Source organism: Oncorhynchus masou, chromosome 33 (assembly GCF_036934945.1).
Source record: "Oncorhynchus masou masou isolate Uvic2021 chromosome 33, UVic_Omas_1.1, whole genome shotgun sequence".
Classification (NCBI taxonomy): Eukaryota; Metazoa; Chordata; class Actinopteri; order Salmoniformes; family Salmonidae; genus Oncorhynchus; species Oncorhynchus masou.
Window position 1 is genome coordinate 17,759,285 of NC_088244.1, and position 23,216 is coordinate 17,782,500.

General features: G+C 41.9%; 2 protein-coding genes and 1 pseudogene across 2 annotated transcripts in view; 1 reads left to right on the forward strand and 2 right to left on the reverse strand.

Moving 5' to 3' along the window:
- Positions 1–977, reverse strand: part of LOC135527929 (eukaryotic translation initiation factor 2D-like) — a 47,584-nt gene extending 46,607 nt beyond the window's left edge. Inside the window, exon 1 of the mRNA XM_064956595.1 lies at positions 590–977. The gene's annotated coding sequence lies outside the window, so the exon portion shown is untranslated. The remainder of the gene's footprint in view (positions 1–589) is intronic.
- A 2,519-nt stretch (positions 978–3,496) lies between these two features.
- LOC135527930 (fibromodulin-like) lies at positions 3,497–17,289 on the forward strand (annotated as a pseudogene).
- On the reverse strand, positions 15,514–20,263 carry LOC135527931 (uncharacterized). The gene is made up of 9 exons (XM_064956597.1): positions 19,916–20,263; positions 18,654–18,764; positions 18,128–18,190; positions 17,615–17,785; positions 17,242–17,437; positions 16,855–17,009; positions 16,643–16,692; positions 16,503–16,546; positions 15,514–16,417 (listed from the first exon to the last, which is right to left on the reverse strand). Exons 1-8 carry the CDS (start codon positions 19,955–19,957, stop codon positions 16,504–16,506), a joined length of 831 nt encoding a protein of 276 aa, XP_064812669.1. The 5' UTR covers positions 19,958–20,263; the 3' UTR covers positions 15,514–16,417; position 16,503.
- Between the last annotated feature and the right edge of the window lie 2,953 nt (positions 20,264–23,216).

Genomic DNA, 23,216 nt, shown 5'->3' on the forward strand with positions numbered 1-23,216 from the left:
CATTTCTCCTTTGCCAATATAATCCATCCACCTGACAAGTGGAATATCAGAAAGCTGATTAGACAGCATGATCATTACACAGGTGTACCTTGTGCTGGGGACAAAAAGCCACTCTAAAATATTTATTTTCACACAACACAATGTCTCAATTTTTGAGGGAGCGTGCAATTGCTGACTGCAGGAATGTCCACTGTCTTGACTTGACTTTAACATTAATCTGGAGACAGTTAATTAGATAAATAACAATGTTTAATTGTTATCCGATTTAAATTAATAATTTAACAATTAACTCATTAGGATCTGGGGCACCAGGAGAGTGATTCTTTAATGAGTTACCATCTACCGAATTAAACTCTAAAAGCTCTTTACCTATCACGTCTATAAACAGTCAACTTATCAATCATAACCTCGTATCATATCATTCTGAATAGTTATAACCTTGCATCTGCAAAAACCCGAACCTTACTTATGATTCAGTACTACACTGGTACATTCAGGTACATTCAGAAACTACTCTCACATACAGTATCCATATACCTTGCACACGAGCCGCCGCCCGCTTTGAGTAAGAAATCATAAATGTATTTACATGAAATGCCGGGGGTCTCTCGGTGAACAGGGCCACCATGGAAAGGGGGTTGGGCCTTTTCGCGGCACGCTTGTAAGGCTCTGATTATCCAAAATGGTTCCAAAAAGTATTCTATTGTTGTCCTTCTTTGTAGTTCTCCGGTATCCGGTGACTTGTCGTGTAGTTATGAACAGAATTACATAGTTGACTTTCCTTCCATTCACTCTGTAAGAAGCATCTTTGAAGATAGGCTAGCCAGCCGTATCGATGGTTTGAGCAGAGTAACAGGATGTACATACTTAAATTCGTTTTCAAAGATACTTTCTTCGGATTGCTAATCAGCCTTAACAGTGATCGTCCGGGAGTTGAGTTTATCGTCTCCACCTCGTGTTGAGATTCAAAGTTCAAATCACTTACAGCTTCACGTCTTTCTGGTCTAATGTGCGTTTTTTTCTTAACCCATCATTTATACAGATTGCTCAAAATGGGCGTTTCCGGCCGGCTGACATGCTCTCTGATCTCACTTCGTCACGGTGATCTCACTACTCACTGTGCAAAGTTTATGGAAAACAATTATCTCTTATATGGAATGGCATTGACTAAAATACAGTAGAATAGAATACAGTATATACATATGAGATGCGTAAAGCAGTATGTAAACATTATTAAAGTGACTAGTGTTCCAATATTAAAGTGGCCAGTGATTCCATGTCTATGTATATAGGGCAGCAGCCTCTAAGGTGCAGGGTTGAGTAACTGGGTGGTAGCTGGCTATTTAACAGCCTGATGGCCTTGAGATAGAAGCTGTTTTTCAGTCTCTCGGTCCCAGCTTTGTTGCACCTATACTGACCTCGCCTTCTGGATAACAGGGTGAAAAGGATGTGGCTCGGGTTGTTGATGTCCTTGATGATCTTTTTGACCTTCCTGTGACATTGGGTGCTGTAGGTGTCCTGTAGGACAGACAGGCCGCACCACCCTCTGGAGAGCCTTGCGGTTGTGGGCGGTGCAGTTGCTGTACCGGGTGGTGATACAGCCCGACAGGATGCTTTCAATTGTGCATTTGGGGTGTGAGGGTCATAGTTCTTCCATGGCCTGCATACTCACCAGACATGTCACCCATGCTGCATGTTTGGGATGCTCTGGATCGACTTGTACGACAGTGTTCCAGTTCCCGCAAATATCCAGCAACTTCGCACAGCCATTGAAGAGGAGTGGGACAACATTCCACAGGTCCCAATCAACAGCCTGATCAACTTTAAGGTATCTGTGACCAATAGATGCATATCTGTATTCCCAGTCATGTGAAGTCCATAGATCAGGGCCTAATGAATGTATTTAAATTCACTGATTTCCTTCTATGAACTGTAACTGAGTAAAATTTTTGAAAGTGTGCATGTTGTGTTAAAATTTTTGTTTAGTATAGATTACCTTTTATAATGTTTTGTTGCATTTAAAATGCTGTTATCGAGATAATTTCCCTAGTAGGTGACGTCAGAGCTCAGCATGTGGGAGACGTCAGAGCTGAGGGATGATAGACGAGTTTCCCACTAGTAATTACCTGTTGGAGGGCCGTTCAACTGGATTTTTCCCAGTCATATGTGGTAAATACCACCTTCTCACTTGGTTATGAACATAGCATTATATACAGCCTATTTTTCATGTACCTGTTTGAAACCTAAGCCCCTGAGGTAGTAGGTATGGCCCTATTAAACCATGACACAGATGGCTCCTACTGCTGGTTATATTCATGCCAAATCATAGTCAGTGAATTCAACTTCAAGGACCAAGCCAAGGCACTGAAACAGGAAACACTTTGCATTCTTTCTGCTTGGTGTCATGTTGTTCACAACCCTAGCCAATCTTCACTATACACAGAGAGACCAATTATCAAGTCTACCTCAGGCACAATCAGTGGTGCCAGCACCGTATGTGGTGCCAGCACCCTATCACAGAGGTTGAGGTTTAGACGCAGACACTTGGACATATACCGGCCATTTTAATCTACAAAAAACAAATTAAGTCATGGATTTAGACCTGAGGTTGTTTGTAGTTTGGGGTTGTTTCCAAGTAAGCCCATATTACTAACATCACTAGTAGAGTTCTTCTTACAATGATACTGTAAATCCATCAGTGCCCTGGCAATATCCAGGTAGACCCAATATTCATCCATTGCTCTTGTCATGTTCATACTCCATTCAATGGAAGGGCATTGTGTTTGTGATAACAGACAATGGTAATTACATGTGAAGTGTTAACAACACCACTTTGGTTTTTGACTTTCTCTTTTCACAGCTGAAGAGGATGCAGATCAATTGAACTTGAGATCATTTGCATAATTCAGGTAATTCTCTCCTGTTTTCCAGGTAATAGAGGAAAGGGACACTCTTTAGGGAATAGTGGTCATCTGTCTGAATGGGCGCCAGTCAATGCTTTTGCTAACTTTCTCCACAGTTTAAAGACTATAACTTGCATTTAAGCTTCTAAGCTGCGAATTTGTTCCCCGGGGCGCTCTGACAGAGTGGAGTATGTTTTGGTGTGAAGGTCTAATTTGATGGATTGCAGTCATACCTTGGCATGTTTTTAGAAACATCAAGGCATAACCCTCAAGGCATAACCCTTGTTACGAAGCTAAAGATGAGTTAATGACAAGGCACAACAGAGAGAGAGAGGTGGAAAACAAGGTTGTTGAAGACCAGATGGTCGAACATCATAGATTTAGCCGATGGTAACTTGTGGAATAGACACCGGCTCTAATGCGGTTTTAACCAATCAGCATTCAGGATTAGACCCACCCATTGTATAATGTCTTACTTGCTAGTGGAAAATGTGTGTGTTGTAAAGTGACAGAGTGGCTTGGCTGCAGCTGGGGATGACGAGAAGGGGGAGACGGCTATTTACACAACGGTAAATCCCCTCTCCAGCACAGATTGAAGGAGACACTGCAACAGAGACTGGGAAGGAGCAACTGCCTCTAAACAACAGTCTAGTTACTTTACTTTAATGTATGTTTATTTCCATTAATTTGAGAAATTATGTATTTAAATGAAAGCAATTGTTTGTGGATAAAAACACTTCAAAATTATCAGAGTTTTCATTGAACAACAAAGTTTTGAGAAAGAGTAAAGGGCAAACTTCAAGCATTATCAAGCCTTGATTTTACAGTTTTGTCTTAGTGATATTCACTTGTAAATGACTAATGACCTAGCTTTGTATTTTAACCTTTATTTATCTAGGCAAGTCAGTTAAGAACAAATTCTTATTTACGGCAAAACCCGGACGACCGTGGGCCAATTGTGCGCCACCCTATGGGACTCCCAATGGCAGCCTTTTGTGATACAGCCTTGGAATCGAACCAGGGTGTCTGTAGTGACGCCTCTAGCACTGAGATGCAGTGCCTTAGACCGCTGCACCACTCGGAAGCCCTGAAGGGCAAGTACAATAAATCATTCCTAGACTCAATTTCAACACAATTGGTAAGTAATAGTTAGAAAATAGTGTTTTTTTATTTAAATCAATCACAAAGAAAAGTCAAATGTAACCCAATAATTATAATTTAAATCACCACAGTGTACACCTGTGTTCTGATCTCTGTTCCCCTTCCTCTTCCTGCAGTGACCATGCAGACGGACGGTGGTGTTCCTGATCGTGGCTGGACGGGTGGACCTGAGCTTCACCCAGCACTCCAGTGGCTCAACTACATGAGAAGCCGCTACCACCCCTCGTCCATATGGGCCGAGCGGCTGGACGATGACTGCCCCCTAGAGTGTGACTGCCTGGCCAGCTTCCCCGTAGCCATGTACTGCCACAGCCGCAATATACAGCACGTCCCGTATGTCCCCTCCCACGTGAAGTACGTCTACCCGCAGTGCAACTAGATCACAGGCATCCAGGATGGGTTCTTTGACAAGCCACTAGCCTTGTCTGGGTCATCTTGCACCAGAACCAGCTCAGCTCTGACAAGGTGGGCAAGAACGTCTTCAGCAAGCTCTCTTGTACTTGGATAACAACGAGATGGCCCGCGTGCCCATGAACCTACACAAGTCCATCAAGGATCTACGCATGGATAACAACAAGAATTCCAAGATCCATGTTTGAGGGGATGACCTACCTCACTTACTTCCATCTCCATGCCAACAACGTTGAAGAGGTCAGGGGGGCTTTCAAGGGACTCAAGTCTCTGACTACTGGATATGAGGAAAAACAAACTGAAGAAGATTCCAGACAACCTCCCTCAGGTGTTGCATCAGCTCTACCTGGAGTTTAATGACATAGCAAGATCCCTGTGAACTTCCTCACTATGTATCCCAAGCTGCAGTTTGTTAGGCTGGCCCATAACAAGTTGACTGACAGAGGGATTCCTCCCAACACGTTCAATGTCAGCAGTCTGGTGGAGCTGGACCTTTCCCACAACAAACTGGAGAAGATTCCCACCATCAGCAAGAGAGCCTCTACCTTCAGGCTAACCAGATTAACGGTAAGGAAGTGTCTGTTATTCCCATTTGTGATATTCTGTGTGTAGCATTCACTTTCTGTATAATGCCATATAAAGTGGACATGTCGATCTGATCCTGGTTTGTGTTGTACTGTAACAGTCTGATTATGGTAATGTATTGAATAAATATGATGTAGTCGTGGTTTAATGGGTTAAAAGATTATACCTTTGAAAAAGTACTAAATCGAATTTCACTATATAGTTGGCCAAAGAGATGGCTATTGTTTATTGTCTTCAACTTTTAGATTTTCTTTTGTATGTCAAGTGAGAGAAAGAAACAAAAAAACTATCCCAAACATTGCTGTTAGGGAATTATTCAAGAGGAAATTGTCAATAAACTGTGCCTTCTCCCTCTCCTCCTGTCAGAGTTCTCCATGGGCATTTTCTGTAACCCTACCTACCCTCTACCATTATTGGTTGCATTACAATTCCAGAAGTATGTAGCCTACTTGGTCGCTCCTTTTTGTTTGTTTTTTTTCTCCACCTTTTTAAAAATGTTATTTATTTTTTGTTTTTGTTTGTAATTTTACCCCTTTTTCTCCCCAATTTCGTAGTATCCAATTGTTTAGAAGCTACTATCTTGTCTCATCGCTACAACTCCCGTACGGGCTCGGGAGAGACGAAGGTTGAAAGTCATGCGTCCTCCGATACACAACCCAACCAAGTCGCACTGCTTAACACAGCGCACATCCAACCCGGAAGCCAGCTGCACCAATGTGTCGGAGGAAACACTGTGCACCTGGCAACCTTGGTTAACGTGCACTGCACCCGGCCCGCCACAGGAGTTGCTGGTGCACGATGAGTCAAGGATATCCCTACCGGCCAAGCCCTCCCTAACCCGGACGGCGCTGGGCCAATTGTGCGTCGCCCCACGGACCTCCCAGTCGCGGCCTCACCTTTATTTAACCAGGTAGACCAGTTGAGAACAAGTTTTCATTCAACCTGGAGTGTGCAAATAGAGATACTGGGGTGCAAAAGAGAAAGAGGGTAAGTAATAATATGGGGATGAGGTGTGCTATTTACAGATTGGCTGTGTAAAGGTACAGTGATCGGTAAATTGCTCTGACAGCTGATGCTTAAAGTTAGAGAGGGAGATATAAGACTCCAGCTTCAGAGATTTTTGCAATTCGTTCCAGCCAAAGGAAGTGTTGGCTTTGGGGATGACCAGTGCAATATACCTGCTGGAGCGCATGCTACGGGTGGGTGTTTCTATTGTGACCAGTGTCGTGTCTTTGGCTATGCCGGATTAAGTGATATGACATGCTATTCTATAAAATAATTTCTCCGTAATTAATATCACCTGATTGAGCTAATCATGTAAATGTAATTAACTAGAGAGTCGGGCACCACAAAATAATATTTATAGAGCTGTTATCTTCCGAATAAACTCTTAAAGACCTATTAATATTTTACATCAATAGCAGTCAATATCAATCGTCATCTTAATTCAGTCTCATCTGAAAGTTGTAAATTCTTGGTTATCTGCACGAACCCTGGCTAACAATTTGAATCATCAATACAAAATTGGGTTTAATTATTTATTGACTAAATACCTAACTAATCACTCAGAATTACACATACACATAATTAAATCATAACTTGATTACAAATTACGTCATGAAGGAAAACGTCCCTAGCGGGTGGAACAGATATGACAGCTTGTTACACAAAAGATAAGGGGCTGGGTTTGAGTGAAAGAGTGGGAAGACTGAGGGACACAGGGAGAAGCTGTGCTATCGTAAATACAGTATCTGATGCATTCTAAATTACCGCCCATTTGGAAAAGGAAAATGCAATAAATATTTACTCTGAGCTGCGCTTAGGTAGGTTGGTGGTGTCACGGCTTTCGTTGTGGGAAGGAGGAGCGGACCAAAATGCAGCGTAGTTGTGATTCATTTTATTAAATAAGGAAACTATACACGACTAAACTAACAAAATAACAAACATACGAAAACCGAAAACAGCCCTATCTGGTGCAAAACACAGAGACAGGAACAATCACCCACAAACACACAGTGAAACCCAGGCTACCTTCCCCCACCTTGTCCGCTTCCGTGACCTCCCTGCCATGGCAACCCTACTTAACAACACGGGACAGAGGGGCAGCTCGGGATAGAGGGGCAGATCGGGACAGGGGGGCAGCTCTTCAGACTCCGGCAGCAGCGCCGGACAGGCGGGAGACTCCGGCAGCAGCGCCGGACAGGCGGGAGACTCCGGCAGCAGCGCCGGACAGGCGGGAGACTCCGGCAGCACAGGAGAGGAGGAAGGCTCTAGCAGATCCTGGCTGACTGACGGTTCTGGCAGATCCTGGCTGACTGGCGGATCTGGAAGAGTCTGGCTGGCTGGAGGATCTGGAAGAGTCTGGCTGACTGGAGGATCTGGAAGAGTCTGGCTGACTGGAGGATCTGGAAGAGTCTGGCTGACTGGAGGATCTGGAAGAGTCTGGCTGGCTGGAGGATCTGGAAGAGTCTGGCTGACTGGAGGATCTGGAAGAGTCTGGCTGACTGGCGGATCTGGAAGAGTCTGGCTGACTGGCGGATCTGGAAGAGTCTGGCTGACTGGCGGATCTGGAAGAGTCTGGCTGACTGGCAGATCCTGGCAGACTGACGGCTCTGGCTGCTCCATGCTGACTGGCTGCTCTGGCTGCTCCATGCTGACTGGCGGCTCTGGCTGCTCCATGCTGACTGGCGGCTCTGGCTGCTCCATGCTGACTGGCGGCTCTGGCTGCTCCATGCTGACTGGCGGCTCTGGCTGCTCCATGCAGATTGGCGGCTCTGGCTGCTCCATGCAGACTGACGGCTCTGGCAGCTCCTTGCAGACTGGCAGCTCCTTGCAGACTGGCAGCTCCTTGCAGACTGACAGCTCCTTGCAGACTGGCAACTCCTTGCAGACTGGCAGCTCCATGCAGACTGGCAGCTCCATGCAGACTGGCAGCTCTGGCTGCTCTATGCAGACTGGCAGCTCTGGCTGCTCTGGCTGCTCCATGCAGGCTGGCAGCTCTGGCTGCGCTAAACAGGCAGGAGACTCCGGCAACGCTGTAGAGGCGGAAGGCTCTGGCAGCGCTAAACAGGTGGGAGACTCCAGCAGCGCTGTAGAGGAGGAAGGCTCTGACTGCGCTGAAAAGGCGGGAGACTCCGGCAGCACAGGAGAGGAGGAAGGCTCCGGCAGCGCTGGAGAGGCGAGGCGCACTCTAGGCCTGATGAGTGGTGCTGGCACTGGTGGTACTGGGCCGAGAACACGCACAGGAAGCCTGGTGCGGGGAGCTGCCATCGGAGGGCTGGTGTGTGGAGGTGGCACAGGATGGGCTAGATCGTGAAGCCGTACTGGAGATCTTGAGAGCAGTGGTGGCACAGGACATGCAAGGCTAGGCAGGTGCACAGGAGGCCTGGTGCGTGAGACTGGCACCAACTTCACCAGCCGACTAGCACGCACCTCAGGACGAGTATGGAGCGCTGACCCAGTTGCCATCAAATCCCCGACACGCTCCGTCGGGCGAATTCCATATTTAAAGCACCAACACAGCAACTCCCTCATTACTCTCTCCTCCAATTTCCCCATTAACTCCTTCACAGTCTCTGTTTCGCTCACCTCCAACACCGGCTCTGGTTCTGGTCTCCTCCTTGGCTCCTCACGATAAACAGGGAGAGTGGGCTCAGGTCTGACTCCTGACTCTGCCACATTCTCCCTGAGCCCCCCCCCCCCAAGAAATTTTTGGGGCTGACTCTCGGGCTTCCATCCGCTTCGCCTTGCTGCCTCCTCATACCGGCGCCTCTCCGCTTTCCCCGCCTCCAGTTCTTCCTTGGGGCGGCAATATTCTCCAGGCTGAGCCCAGGGTCCTTCTCCGTCTAATTTGTCCTCCCATGTCCATTCCTTCTTTTGTTGCTCCTGCTGTTGCCTGTTAACACGCCGCTTGGTCCTGTTGTGGTGGGTGATTCTGTCACGGCTTTCGTTGTGGGAAGGAGGAGCGGACCAAAATGCAGCGTAGTTGTGATTCATTTTATTAAATAAGGAAACTATACACGACTAAACCAACAAAATAACAAACATACGAAAACAGCCCTATCTGGTGCAAAACACAGAGACAGGAACAATCACCCACAAACACACAGTGAAACCCAGGCTACCTAAATATGGTTCCCAATCAGAGACAATGACTAACACCTGCCCCTGATTGAGAACCATATCAGGCCAAACACAGAAATAGACAAACAAGACATCCAACATAGAATGCCCACTCAGATCACACCCTGACCAATCAAAACCTAGAAACATACAAAGTCAACTATGGCCAGGGCGTGACAGGTGGTAGATGGAAGGCCGTGTGGCCCAACCGAGTCCTTTGAAGAATGTCTCTGGTTGTCAATTGAATACGTTGTAGTTACATAGTTGGTTGGTAGACGGGATACTCTGTCTGTTCCTTCCTAACCTGCGTTTGCATCTGCTGTTGCTATCTCAATGGCTAGGAGGTATCACTTCTGTTGTGAATAAGAGTTCAAAGTTCATACCATTCATAACCAAAGCTCACGCTGATTTTGGCTTCGTTCTGTAGTTATTATCTGAACCATTCTGACATAGGACCGTCGTCCTCACATCTTTGGAACAGGAGGTTATATTGTCGTCAAGGGCTTATATAGGAAGGGAGAGGAGGGCGTGTTTGAAAAGTTTTATAGCCCATGTCCCTTCACAGAGGTGGGCCACTGATTGAGTAGAGCCCTATCTTATGAAAACCCAAATCTCACATTTTAGAAGCTAAAATCACATTTCATCCCATCACAAATAATTTCACATTCAAACATTTAAATTGAACAACAATTCCATGTGAATCCAATAACTCTGATGTGTAGACTTTCCACTATAGAGTTTATGTCATCTTATCATTGATGAGAATGTCTCAGATGACAATTGAACTGACATCATATTCATTAACTTCTTGAAACTCCCCATCCCGGATCCGGGATCGTGACTAAAGCCTCAGGCTCATTAGCATAACGCAACGTTAACGATTTCTGAAAATCGCAAATAAAATGAAAATAATGTGTCTGCTCTCAAGCTTAGCCTTTTCTTAACAACACTGTCATCTCAGATTTTCAAAATATGCTTTTGAACCATAGAAATTGACTAATTTGTGTAAGAGTATGCAAAGCTAGCATAGCATTTTGAGTAGCATTTAGCACGCAACATTTTCACAAAAACCAGATAACCAAATAAATAAAATCATTTACCTTTGAAGAGCTTCTGATGTTTTCAATGAGGAGACTCTCAGTTACATACCAAATGCGCAGTTTTTCCTGAAAGCGTCTGTGTGTAGGAGAAATCGTTCCGTTTTCTACATTGCGTCTGGCTACCGAAACGAACCGAAAATTCAGTCACCTACAACGCAAAACTTTTTCCGGATTAACTACATAATATCGACCGAAACATGGCAAACGTTGTTTGGAATCAATCCTCAAGGTGTTTTTTCACATATCTCTTCATTGATATGCAGTTCGTGGAAGCTTGCTTTCCTCTCTGTATCCCATGGAAAAATACTGGCATGTGACTTTTGCGCACCAATTTCGGCGCAGGACACCGGGCGGACACCTGGTAAATGTGGTCTCTTATGGTCAATCTTCCAATGATCTGCCTACAAATACGTCACAATGCTGCAGACACCTTGGGGAAACGACAGAAAGGGCAGGCTCATTCCTCTCGCATTCACAGCCATATAAGGAGACAATGGAAAACAGAGCCTCAAAAATCCTGCTCATTTCCTGGATGCCGTCTCATCTTGGTTTTGCCTGAAGCTCACGTTCTAGGGCACGCACAGAAAATATCTTGGTAGTTCTGGACACGTCAGAGTGTTTTCTTTCGAAAGCTATCAATTATATGCATAGTCGAGCATCTTTTTGTGACAAAATATCTTGTTTAAAATGGGAACGTTTTTCATCCAAAAATGAAATAGCGCCCCCAGAGCATCAACAGGTTAAGTACCACCGCACATGTTCAATTGATCGGATTGCCAGAATATAGTTAATTCCCCCCACCTTCTGATTTTCCCAGAATCTCTATGTTAACCAAGGGTTTTGCAAATGTAACCTCAGTAGGGTAGAGAGAGGAAAAAGGGGGGAAGAGGTATTTATGACTGTCATAAACCTACCCCCCAGGCCAACGTCATGACACCAGTGAGCTGAGATAAGGCAGGGTTTTACCTAGAAAAGTCTTATAGATGACCTGGAGCCAGTTGGTTTGGCGACGGATATGTAGTGAGGGCCAGCCAACGGGAACATACAGGTCACAGTGGTGGGTAGTATATGGGGCTTTGGTGATAAAACAGATGACACTGTGATAGACTACATCCAGTTTGCTGAGTAGAGTGTTGGAGGCTATTTTGTAAATGACATCGCCGAAGTGCCCTTGAACCGGGTATGGTAGTAGGTGCCAGGTGCACTGGTTTATGTCAAGAACTGCAACACTGCTTTTTCACGCTCAACAGTTTCCCGTGTGTATTAACAATGGTCCACCGCCCAAAGGACATCCAGACAACTTTACACAACTGTGGGAAACATTGGATTCAACATGGGCTAGTATCCTTGTGGAAAGCTTTTGACACCTTGTACAATCCATACCCGACGAATTGAAGCTGTTCAGAGAGGTGCAACTCAATATTAGAAAGGAGTCCTTAATGTTTTGTGCAATCAGTGTATATCATTATGTATGGGGGTAAATTGGTATTAAAATGTTTTTTGTTGTTGTTGTATAAAAGTACCATTGGACAATGCTCAATGCGGTAGTCAATGTTTATTATATGTTACTTACCTTGTTTTCTGTTTTGCTGTCTTTTTGCCTACCACTAAAGCTGTCATAAATAATGTGAAAGTCACAAATGATTGAAGCTTTTGCGCTTTGCTACACACACAGTACAGTCATTCTCTCTCTAAGCGGCTCTCAAGGTGCACAGATAATGTTTCCATTCCCCTGCTCAGACATTGTATGCATGCTATGTCATCGACTGACAGATTGCTATAACATATGATGTGGTTAGTTGATAGGTAAAATACCTATCCAGACGTATTAAGATCTGGCATGCGTTAGCAACACCTTGGCAGAGGAATGCGCCCAACATTTTAGTGCCACTTTTTTGGAACTAACTGCCTTTGACTTGCCGTGCCCTTTGTGCTATTGTCAGGGCCGAATCCTAACTTGAGAAATATGTGCATAACTTTCTGTTCTGATAAATCATGTGTTGGTGTCAATGAGAGATTTATCCTGAGTTTTTTGCGGTCATGTTTATCTAGGATCAGCCCTCAGTGTTTTACTTCCCTCATGTGGAACAAAGTTGTATTAGACAAGTAAGTATATTGTATCCATTACTTGTGCAGTTAGTGAAAGTAATGGATTCAATAGATATGTGAATGTGATATGTCTCAGTACTAAATATGTAATGATGGATAATCAGAAACTGACAAAGACCATGTTTGGATCTGAAAGTATCTAAATAATTACACACATTTTAAAGCCTGACCAACCAGTATAATGCAATTAAACAGTGTTTACTAGATACACATGGAATGAAAAAACTTTTTTTTTTGCCAGCTCATCGTTTGCAGGACTCAAATCCAGCACCACGTTCCTCCTTTGCCTTCTCCCTCCTGTTTCACCTTAAAGCGCTCACTCCAGGCTGGGCGGCCCTCCAGAAAGTGCTTATCTTACTCTGGGGCCAATTTTCACATATTTGAACTAAATCATATTGGGACATCTGTCAAAGGCTCCTCTTTTCATCTTAAACAGCTGCCTTTAATCCCTAACAGACAGCAGCTCCATCGAGTCATGGGAATGCTTTTCCTCTGCTCGTAACGGAGCAGGAAGGGAGAGATTATTGACACATACCATGGCATCCACACCAGGGTTAGGCTCAATTCAGAATTGAATTGAGAATGTTTCAGAAATTCCAATTAAATTATTGAATTTGAAGTGAAGTACTAAACAGGATACAGAATTCAAATTTTAATGAAAGGAAATAGAATTCAATAACATTCAAATGCCTCTTCTATTCTATATTAGGTGTAATCTATACAAATACACTGTATATCTTGTACATAAAAGATTATACATATTGTTATATACGAGCATATCAAATATTGTTGAAACAATTGATTTTCAGGAAAAACTCTTAAAATGAATGATCAAGGAAAACAAAACATTATAATTGATTTCCCAGAATGCATTAGTTTTACCTTAAAATTGATGCCTTCAAAAATAAGCCAAACTAAATGGTTGTTAGGAATATAATTGACTATTCTAAGCAATAAGGTTAAAAGAGTATATTAACATTGTTTCCAGAGGAAAGTGATATATTCTTTGGTATCTGGAAGTGTGCGCTGTCAGATTCAATGACACTTATGTACTATGACTGAAGGGAATTTATTTGAATTGCACTGAATTAAAATGTACTTCCTGATATTCAAATGCTACATCCTGTGTGGTGTGGCCAATTCAATTCCAATTTCAACTCATGCGTTGACCGGATGACCGACACTGAGGATATGTTATACACTTGTAGAATGTTATGGAGGTTATGGAGAATTAAAACACATTTTGGCTTCCTTAAAAAGCATTCAGGGAAAAGCTAGTAGACCAACACCACTGCTAGCCTGTGTATTTTCTACAAGAAGTATTAACTGATCAAAAAGGGCAGAGGAATGGCAGAGCTTTTGATATCTGATGCATCTGGATTGATGGAATTATTGTTGTTATCATAACTGCTATTACACTCGACACTCAACCCTAAGCCTAATAAGTTTCCCAAATATCTATACATCCAGTTAATTTTAAACCAGAGTTGAGAGTGCTTTAACGAATCTGACAATTGGAGGGATGCAGATTGACTCAGTTCAATAGCTCAGACTTGAACTCCTCCCAAAGTAATGACAAGCAAATTAGTTTGCAGAGTAATATCCATCATTGCTATCCAGGTGCAGGGTGGGAATAGGTCATAATGTCTAGGCATTCTAGGTGTTTTAATATGTTTCTCTCCAACCAAAGATCTGATAAGATATTTAAATGAATTACAGTGTTATTGCTGATCATGTGTTATTCGATACCTTCTGTAATGCTGATCCGAGCTCTCTTTTAATAACTCAGTATTTATTCTAGGATAACTGTAGGATAACTGTATAGTAACAACATAATACATTTTCTAGGCCCAGGGTGTAGTAAACAGCTGTATTAGTAGGTAGGCCTACAAGTAGACTTAAACATTTTAAAATAAACTCAGCAAAAAAAGAAACCTCCCCTTTTCAGGACCTTGTCTTTCAAAGATCATTTGTAAAATCCAAATTGCTTCACAGATCTTCATTTGTAAAAGGTTTCCCATGCTTGTTCAATGAACCATAATCAATTAATGAACATGCACCTGTGGAACGGTTGTTAAAACACTAACAGCTTACAGGCGGTAGGCAATTAAGGTCACAGTTATGAAAACATAGGACACTAAAGAGGCCTTTCTACTGACTCTGAAAAACACCAAAAGAATGATGATCAGCGTCCCTGCTCATATGCGTGAACGTGCCTTAGGCGTGCTGCAAGGAGGCTTGAGGACTGCAGATGAGGCCAGGGCAATAATTTGCAATGTCCGTACTGTGAGACGCCTAAGACAGCGCTACAGGGAGACAGGACAGACAGCTGATTGTCCTCGCAGTGGCAGACCACGTGTAACAACACCTGCACAGGATCTGTGCATCCGAACATCATACTTACGGGACAGGTTCAGGATGGCAACAACAACTGCCCGAGTTACGTCTGTCATGGTCTGGGGCGGTGTGTCACAGCATCATCGGACTGAGCTTGTTGTCATTGCAGGCAATCTCAACGCTGTGCGTTTCAGGGAAGACATCGTCCTCCCTCATGTGGTACCCTTCCTGCAGGCTCATCCTGACATGACCCTCCAGCATGACAATGCCACCAGCCATACGCCTCGTCCTGTGCGTGATTTCCTGCAAGACAGGAATGTCAGTGTTCTGCCATGGCCAGCGAAGATCCCGGATCTCAATCCCATTGAACACGTCTGGGACCTGTTGGATCGGAGGGTGAGGGTGAGGGCCATTCCCCCCAGAAATGCCCGGGAACTTGCAGGTGCCTTGGTGGAAGAGCAAGAACTGGCAAGTTTGGTGCAGTCCATGAGGAGGAGATGCACTACAGTACTTAATGCAGCTGGTGGCCACACCAGATACTAACTGTTACTTTTGATTTTGACCCCCCTTTGATCAGGGACACATTATTAAATTTATGTTAGTCACATGTCTGTGGAACTTGTTCAGTTTATGTCTCAATTGTTGAATCTTGTCATGTTCATACAAATATTTACACATGTTAAATTTGCTGAAAGTAAACGCAGTTGACAGTGAGAGGACGTTTCTTTTTTTGCTGAGTTTATGTACGAAGTGGTGAGAAAAAAAAGTATATACTGGCTATGAAATGGCTTATAAAGTTTTAATGAGCTTGTTGATAGGCTGTTTTGAAGGAAGTTTGCAACATTCTGGATAAATGTACATGAATCCCCCACAAGCAAAGAACTGGAAGACATCAATGGTACAAACTACAATTCAAACCCTATTAGCCCTTATGGAGAAAGTCTTCCAAAAACACATGTTTTCTTGGGACACGTGACGTTTTAATATGGACACGTGAAGCATTCCAAAAACACATGTTTTTATGTGGACACTTGAAGTGTTCCAAAAACACGTGATCTTATGTGAAGTGAATGTGATAACATGTGACAACATGTAAAGCAACATGTGATAACATGAAACTACACATGTGTAAATGTGATCACATGTGAAGTCTTCCAAAAACACATATTTTCACATGATTTCACATGGGAAATCATCTATTTTTTCTGTAAGGATAGTTAAGTATGATTATCAGTAATGTTGGCGATAATTGTGTAGGAATTCTTCTAATTAAACGTTTTTTACCAGTCAATTTGAAAAAACTAAACAATTATTGTTTTTTACAGTGGACAAAGGCACATTATTCACCAGATCAATCATCATAAACAGTATAAGAAAATATAGATTTTAAGTCAAGTTATAAATATATATGTATACATACATTATATATATACATACACACACACAATATACAACATAGATTATCAAAATATCCCATCTTTGAATAGCATTCTCATAAAGATAAGGTCCATTCAAATCCATTGATAGTGCCTGTAGGCCAGAAAAAGACTGGAAATGTCCATAGGATGTTATATCAATCAAATATATAATATGTAGCCCACCATTGTACATTGTTTATTAGAGATGAGAGCTTGATGGTATATCCTCCTCTTTGGATATGCTCCTCCATCTGCAGCAATCTTTTACGCCCTTTGTGGCAAAAGGAGAAGTATTCAGTATGTAGCTACAGCAAATGCATAGAGAGACTGACAGAATATAGATAAATAATACTCACTTTATTCCACCTGCATCTCTATGTCCTGAATATCTGTATGCAAACTACAAGTAAAACTTTGAATTAGAACCTACATATATGTTTGGGTTGTCATCATGTTGCGTTGGTTCAATTATTCTAGATACTGTGTGATACTTTACCTTGAATTTTGGTACCCTAGTGATGTGTGATGGTCAGTACTGTAGGACATCTGTGGTGGAACAAAATCACGCAAACAAAGGAACTTGTAAATTGCGTTTTATATATATTTCCCCTTTCTCTTAATTTTTCTTTTACTGTGATGCTGAATTTAAAGGCATCAGGGGCATTTAGTGCTGTTTAGTAACTCAAACTTCTTAGTATGCATTATTACCTTGTGTGTGATGAGGCAATAGAGAGTGAATATGAACAGCAGTCCTCCACAGACTGATGGAGCTATGACCATGAAACCAAACTTGTACAGGTCTCTATCTTGGTCTCCATCTAGACTAGTCTGAGGGGCTTTCTCTGAGTCCCAAAGGGTGCTGACTGGGGACAACAAGACAGGTCAAAACAGCCAGGTTATATTATGTACAAGTGAGGTTAAGATAATCAGATAGCTCAGCAAGTTGATACATGCAACACCAGAGGACAGTGGGTCTGATTCTCTAAACTACTTTGCTAAATTGCCTGGACTGGATTATTATATTCGATACTTATGTAATTCTCTGTTTTATGCCTTTGCCAGGGAACCTCTCTGGACCTTGAGGAAGTTGCCCACCTGTAGTCAGAGAGAGTGCTGTAGGGAGGGCTGTGGGAGGCTCTGCAGTGTCTGTGTACTCCCTCTCACAGCTCCAGTCTACTGGTGAGTCCATGGTGGTCACCAGCTCCCAGTACACAGACAGGACATCCTGGACCCTCCCCAGGGCCTCAGATGGAGAACTGCTGAATGACATCCCAAAACTCACTGGGTCGTCCTAGTCAATAGGGTCAGAAAATAATGTTAGGACATGCATCCCATATACATTTTACAATCTATACAATTATACAATAGTTTTATGAGCTCAGTATTGACTTCCTTGAATCTTCTTTAAAACACCCAAGTAATGCTGTTATTTATTAATGAGAGCTCTTGAGCATCAAACCTCCCTCACCTCCAGCTCCTCATTGATCTGTGGTACACATCTCTGGGAGTAAATGTTGTGGATGAGACCGGTCAGCGACAACACGTAGCTGTGGTTGTCTGATCCCCGAGTGTATCTGAAGTGTCCAGTCAGGAGTTCCAAGATCCAGGGCATGGCAGCTTTTACATAGCAACATTTATTCTGCCATGGAATGGAAGAAGAACAGTCCAAATTCATAAGTTATGATACAATGTATGCTTGATATCAGGGACTTGTTCTTGATTAGCCATAATGATTATAGTTAATGCTTATTTTACAGTCCTTTTTTTAGCTGAAATAAATGTGGTGCGCAGTGGATACTTTCTGCCACTCTCCTAAAATTATAACAAATCATTTGTAAAAACAATTAAAATAAATGGTACCAAAATCAAAAAAAAGTATAATTTCTTACAGTAAAAATAAAAAAATAGGTTCTTTGTGAATTTCCCTGTGATCTCCCAAGTTTGAACTGCACATGCATTTTATGCATAGAAATGACCTTACCAAACTTCTCTGCTCAATAAATGTGTAGGTTATTGAGCATCCACTCTGCAACTGGTTATCTATCTATGTAAAACAGAAATAAATGCAAAAATCAGGAGTCATTAAGTTAACAACATAGATATTAACTTCTCATATCTTGTGTTCATGAGATGATTCAACGACCCCAATCATCAGTGTGTAATGGTCTAGTCTAACTGTGAAAATCTAACTGTGAAAATATGCTCTCTCCCAGGCATGTACACAGATAGAGGTCTAAGAGTTCCTGAATACCTGCCCTGAGAAAAGTGCCCTTTCAGCTTGGTGTGTTTTTCTTCACTTTGTACACCTGCCCCTCCAAAGGTTTGTGCATGGCCCTGCTCTCCACTTTGAACCACTGTGATTAAACACGTATTTCATAAACCACTCTTGGTTATGTATACTTTTTTGTCATGTTATAAGAGCTTTATACCGCTTACATTTTTTTATGTTTAAAAAAAATATATATATATATATATTTCCCGTTGTTCAGTAAAGCTGTACTACTCACCAGGTGTCTTATGGTCAGCAGGTGATCTCTGGTGATGGAGTGTCTGCACGGACCAGGGTCTCCCATGGTCAAGGGGAGACTCAAGAACACCATCACACACAGACACTTTACCTGAAAGGGAAGGATATCGTGGTTTATTGTTGCTCTGATGAAGATCTGAAACCAATGGTGAAACGTATCAGCTTCATGAACAGAAAAATAAAGTTGTACGAAATTTGGTGATATATTTATTTGATATATACTATTTATAAAATATAGAGTTCCATAGAATATATAAAACATAATATTTCCTATTTCTCAATGGACTTTGTCCCTACGTATCTTCAATTTTTAAACCATATTTTGTGGTTTGTTGAACATTGGATTCTTGCTGCACTGTTCTTAGAATCCCCACAGATCATTTTCTCTTTGTTTCTGCATCTTCTCATCTCCTGCTTTTCTTTCCTTTCTGTAACTCCTTTCTCCTCATTCGAACACTGTCAGGTCTTATTGATTTTTCTATTTCATTTGTAATACTTATTGTTGATGCCACAAATCCACTACATTAGAATAGGATTTAATACAAACAGAAATCCAGATGAATAGAATGAGCAGAGCGGACGATAGATACTGGGAATTCTAACTCCAGTTATTTGAGTAGAGTGGAGCCCCATGGGGTGGAGCTGTACAACATATAACATCCATTTCCTTTTTTACTTGTTCTATTGGTTATATATATTAAAAAGAAACCTACATTTCTAATGTTAAATTTTTTTTGAAAATAAACATGTTTTAGAGCATTCTCTGAACACTCAAATGTTAACCTCTGGATTAGGTCAATAACATTAATAATGATTATCACACATTAGAAATAATCTAATATAACCATAAATTAGCTTTCATAAAGATGACCCACATTCATACAGTACAGTACATTATAGTCACATGATGTGAATTAACTGTCCATGCCATGTTTACATTTTTCCTACAGTAGTTACATATATTCATTTCAAACTTTGTTAGAGACAAACCTGAAAGTATGAAGTCTGAAACGCCAAACTACTGCAAGAAAATACGACATTCACATTTCCGAAAGAGGGACATAAGTCATTTAATGTGTTCCGTTCTAATGTCAAATCAGTCATACCGCGGGGAAAAATGCAGCAACTGTAGATTAATCAAACAGAATACAGTAATGTCAAAGGCAGTGTTGTCAAGAGATTTCCTTCACAAGAGCATAGCAAAATGAATGAAAGTCATGCAGAAGTAACTGTTTCTCTTACCTTGGTTTTGCACTGAATGTGGGTTGGCACGAGGAGGGTCATCTGGCTCACCTATGAAAATAGAGAAGACCAGACTCCTCTTTCAGAAGCATTGGAGAAGATAGATGATGTGTGTCTTCTCTTTTAGCCCTGATCAATCCCTCTAGTAAACCTCTGAAGACAAGACATGCATGAAAGAGAAGCTGACAGTCCTCTGGCGTGGATGGAGCCCAGGTTTCCCCAGCATGGACTGATGTGGTTCAACTCCCCTCCGAAAGATCTGGAGCTCACAGTGTGACTGCCTGCCTGAGCTGTAACTCAGAGACTATTTTAAGACCTCCCTCTTCCTGCTCTCTCTCTCATATGGTCCACAGGAAACTATGCCCCGTATCCCAGCTTTCATGATTCCCAATAACAACTGGAGGGTCTCGACTTGAGACATACAGAGCCTTGAAAATCTTAGTATTTGCCCCCTTTCCGATTTCCTCTATTGTTGCATATTTTTGATAGTGAATGTTATCAGATCTTCAACCTAAACCTAGTGTTTGCTAAAGGGTACCTAAGTTTACAAATAACATACAAAAAATTATACTTATTTTATTTATTTAATTAAAGTTATGCAACACCCAATTCCCCTGTGTGAAAAAGTAATTCCCCCTTACACTCAATAACTTATTGTGCCACCTTTAGCTGCAATGACTGCAACCAAACGCTTCCTGTAGTTGTTGATCGGTCTCTCACATCACTGTGGAGGAATTTTGGCCCACTCTTCAATGCGGAACTGCTGTAACTCAGCGACATTTATGGATTTTCAAGCATGAACTGCTCGTTATAGTCCTGCCACAACATCTCAATTGTGATTAGGTCTGGACTTTGTCTAGGCCATTCCAAAACTTCAAATGTGTTGCTTTCTTAGCCATTTTCATGTAGATTTGATTGTGTGTTTCGGAGCATTGCCTTGCGGCATAATCCAGCTGTGCTTCAGCTCACAGACGGATGGCCTGACAATCTCCTGTAGAATTCTCTGATACAGAGCAGAATTCATGGTTCCTTCTATTAAAGCAAGTCATCCAGGTCCTGAAGCAGCGAAGTATTCCCAAACCATCCCACTACTACCACCATGCTTGACTGTTGGTATAAGGTTCTTACTATGGAATGCAGGGTTTGGTTTTCGTCAGGCAAAATGGGACCCACCCTTGGATGTATGTTCTGTGGACAGATTATTCAAAAGTATAACTTTTTGGATGACATGGATCCCATTATGCCTGGTGAAAACCAACCACCAAACCCACAAATGTCGCTGAGTTAAATCAGTTCTGCATGCAATAGTGGGCCACATTTCCTCCACAGCAACATGAGAGACCGATCAACAACTACAGGAAGCATTTTGTTGCAGTCATTGCAGCTAAAGGTGGCACAACCAGTTATTGAGTGTAAAGGGGCAATACATTTTTATTCATTTTACAGACACCTTTCGGGCTCCCGGTTGGCTCAGCGGTCTAAGGCAGTGCAACCAGCTGTGATCAGGAGTCCCATAGGGCGGTGCACAATTGGCCCAGCGTCGTCGGGGTTAGGGGAGGGTTTGGCCAGGGTCGGTAATCATTGTTAAATAAGAATTTGTTCTTAACTGACTTGCCTAGTTAAATAAAGGTTAAATTTATATTTTTTATTTATTTCACACAGGGGCATTGGGTGTTGCATAACTTTGTTTAGGAAATAAATTAAATAAGTATGTAATTGTTGTGTTATTTGTTGACTCAGGTTCAATTGATCTAATATTAGGTTTTAGTTGAAGATCTGATCAAATTCAGTATCAAAAATACATAAAAGTAGAGAAAATTTATAAGAGGGCAAATACTTTTCCACGGCACTGTAAATATCAGTCTAGTATGTTTGGTTTATAACTACAAAGGTTTTATGTTGTTTTTGTTCCCTGCACAGAATAACCTTTTGAAACCTTTTCTACACATCGATGCAATGTTTTATGGTAATAAGCTCTTACAGATGTTGCACCCCACTGGGCACACACAGCCTGGTCTCATAGACAAGATGTAACATAGTAAACATAAATCCGGGACACTCAAATTAGTATGTTATCTTACATTTGGCATGGTTCCTTAAGACAGAAGGTTACTAAAGGCAAAATGTCAAGTTGGTTGGTTGGTTGGGGTGGATGGGTAGGCATATAGCACAAACGTCTAGCAACCCAAGTGTTCCATGTTCGAATCTCATCATAGATCATTTTAGCAACTTTGCAACTATTTATTACTTTTTAGCTACTTTGCAACTACTTAGCATGTTAGCTAACCCTACCCCCAACCCTAACCTTAATCCTTTAATTTAACTCTTAACTCTTAACCCTTACCTTAACCCTATTCTTCACCTTAACCCCAACCCTGGCCCAGCTAATGTTAGCCAGCTAGCTAATGTTAGCCACAACAAATTGGAATTTGTAACACATGATTTGTTTTACAAATTTGTAACATATTGTGCAAATTAAAAATTGGGACATATCATACAAATTGTCATTCGTAACATGTCATACGAAATGGATGATGGACATCCACAAATTAATACATACCATACAAAACGTAACATATCATACAATTTGGAGTGTCCTGGATTTAACTTTACTATGTTACGTCTACCCCTGAGGCCACATTGGTACACACTGAGTTAATCAATGTTGTTTCAACTAATTTATCAATGTATTGTGACGTGAAATCAGCATAGAAAAATACATTGGATTTGAAAAAAGTAATCAACCAGTACTCTTTCATCTAATTTGAACTAGCATTGTAAACATTGAAATTAGTGTAAAACTTCAATCTAAATACATTGACTTAATCGGACTCTCAGGTTGTTACTTTAATCTAATTTCAATATAATCATCAGGTAACCTAGCGGTTAAGAGTGTCGGGCGTTGGGCCAGTAACTGAAAGGTCGCTAGTTCAAATTCCTGAGCCGACCAGGTGAACAATATGTCAATGTGTTCTTGAATAAGGCACTTAACCCTAATTGCTCCTGTAAATCACTCTGGGTAAGAGCGTCTGCTAGATTAATTAAATGGAAAAGGCAATTTGACAATTGAAAGAAATTACACTATCTATCAATTCTACGAATCACATCATCTCATTATACATCTCATAATACGCAGTCAATCCCTCCCTAAAGCTTTGAAGATCATAGACAAATTCAGCTCCATCTCAAGGTATAAATAAAACTAAGTCTGTCCATCTCAAGACCCAGATGGAGGACTCCATCTCCAATCGTTTCCCATTTTAAATATTTGGGAATAGATGTATATTTCCTTCCTTTGTCA

Coding starts and splice junctions, on each gene's coding strand:
- LOC135527931 (XM_064956597.1), bottom strand. CDS start 19,957: ATGACCCTCCTCGTGCCAACCCACATTCAGTGCAAAACCAAG. Junction 17,438..17,614: donor AGATCAATGAGGAGCTGGAG/GTGAGGGAGGTT, acceptor CCTATTGACTAG/GACGACCCAGTGAGTTTTGG. Junction 16,547..16,642: donor CTAGGGTACCAAAATTCAAG/GTAAAGTATCAC, acceptor TTTTACTTGTAG/TTTGCATACAGATATTCAGG.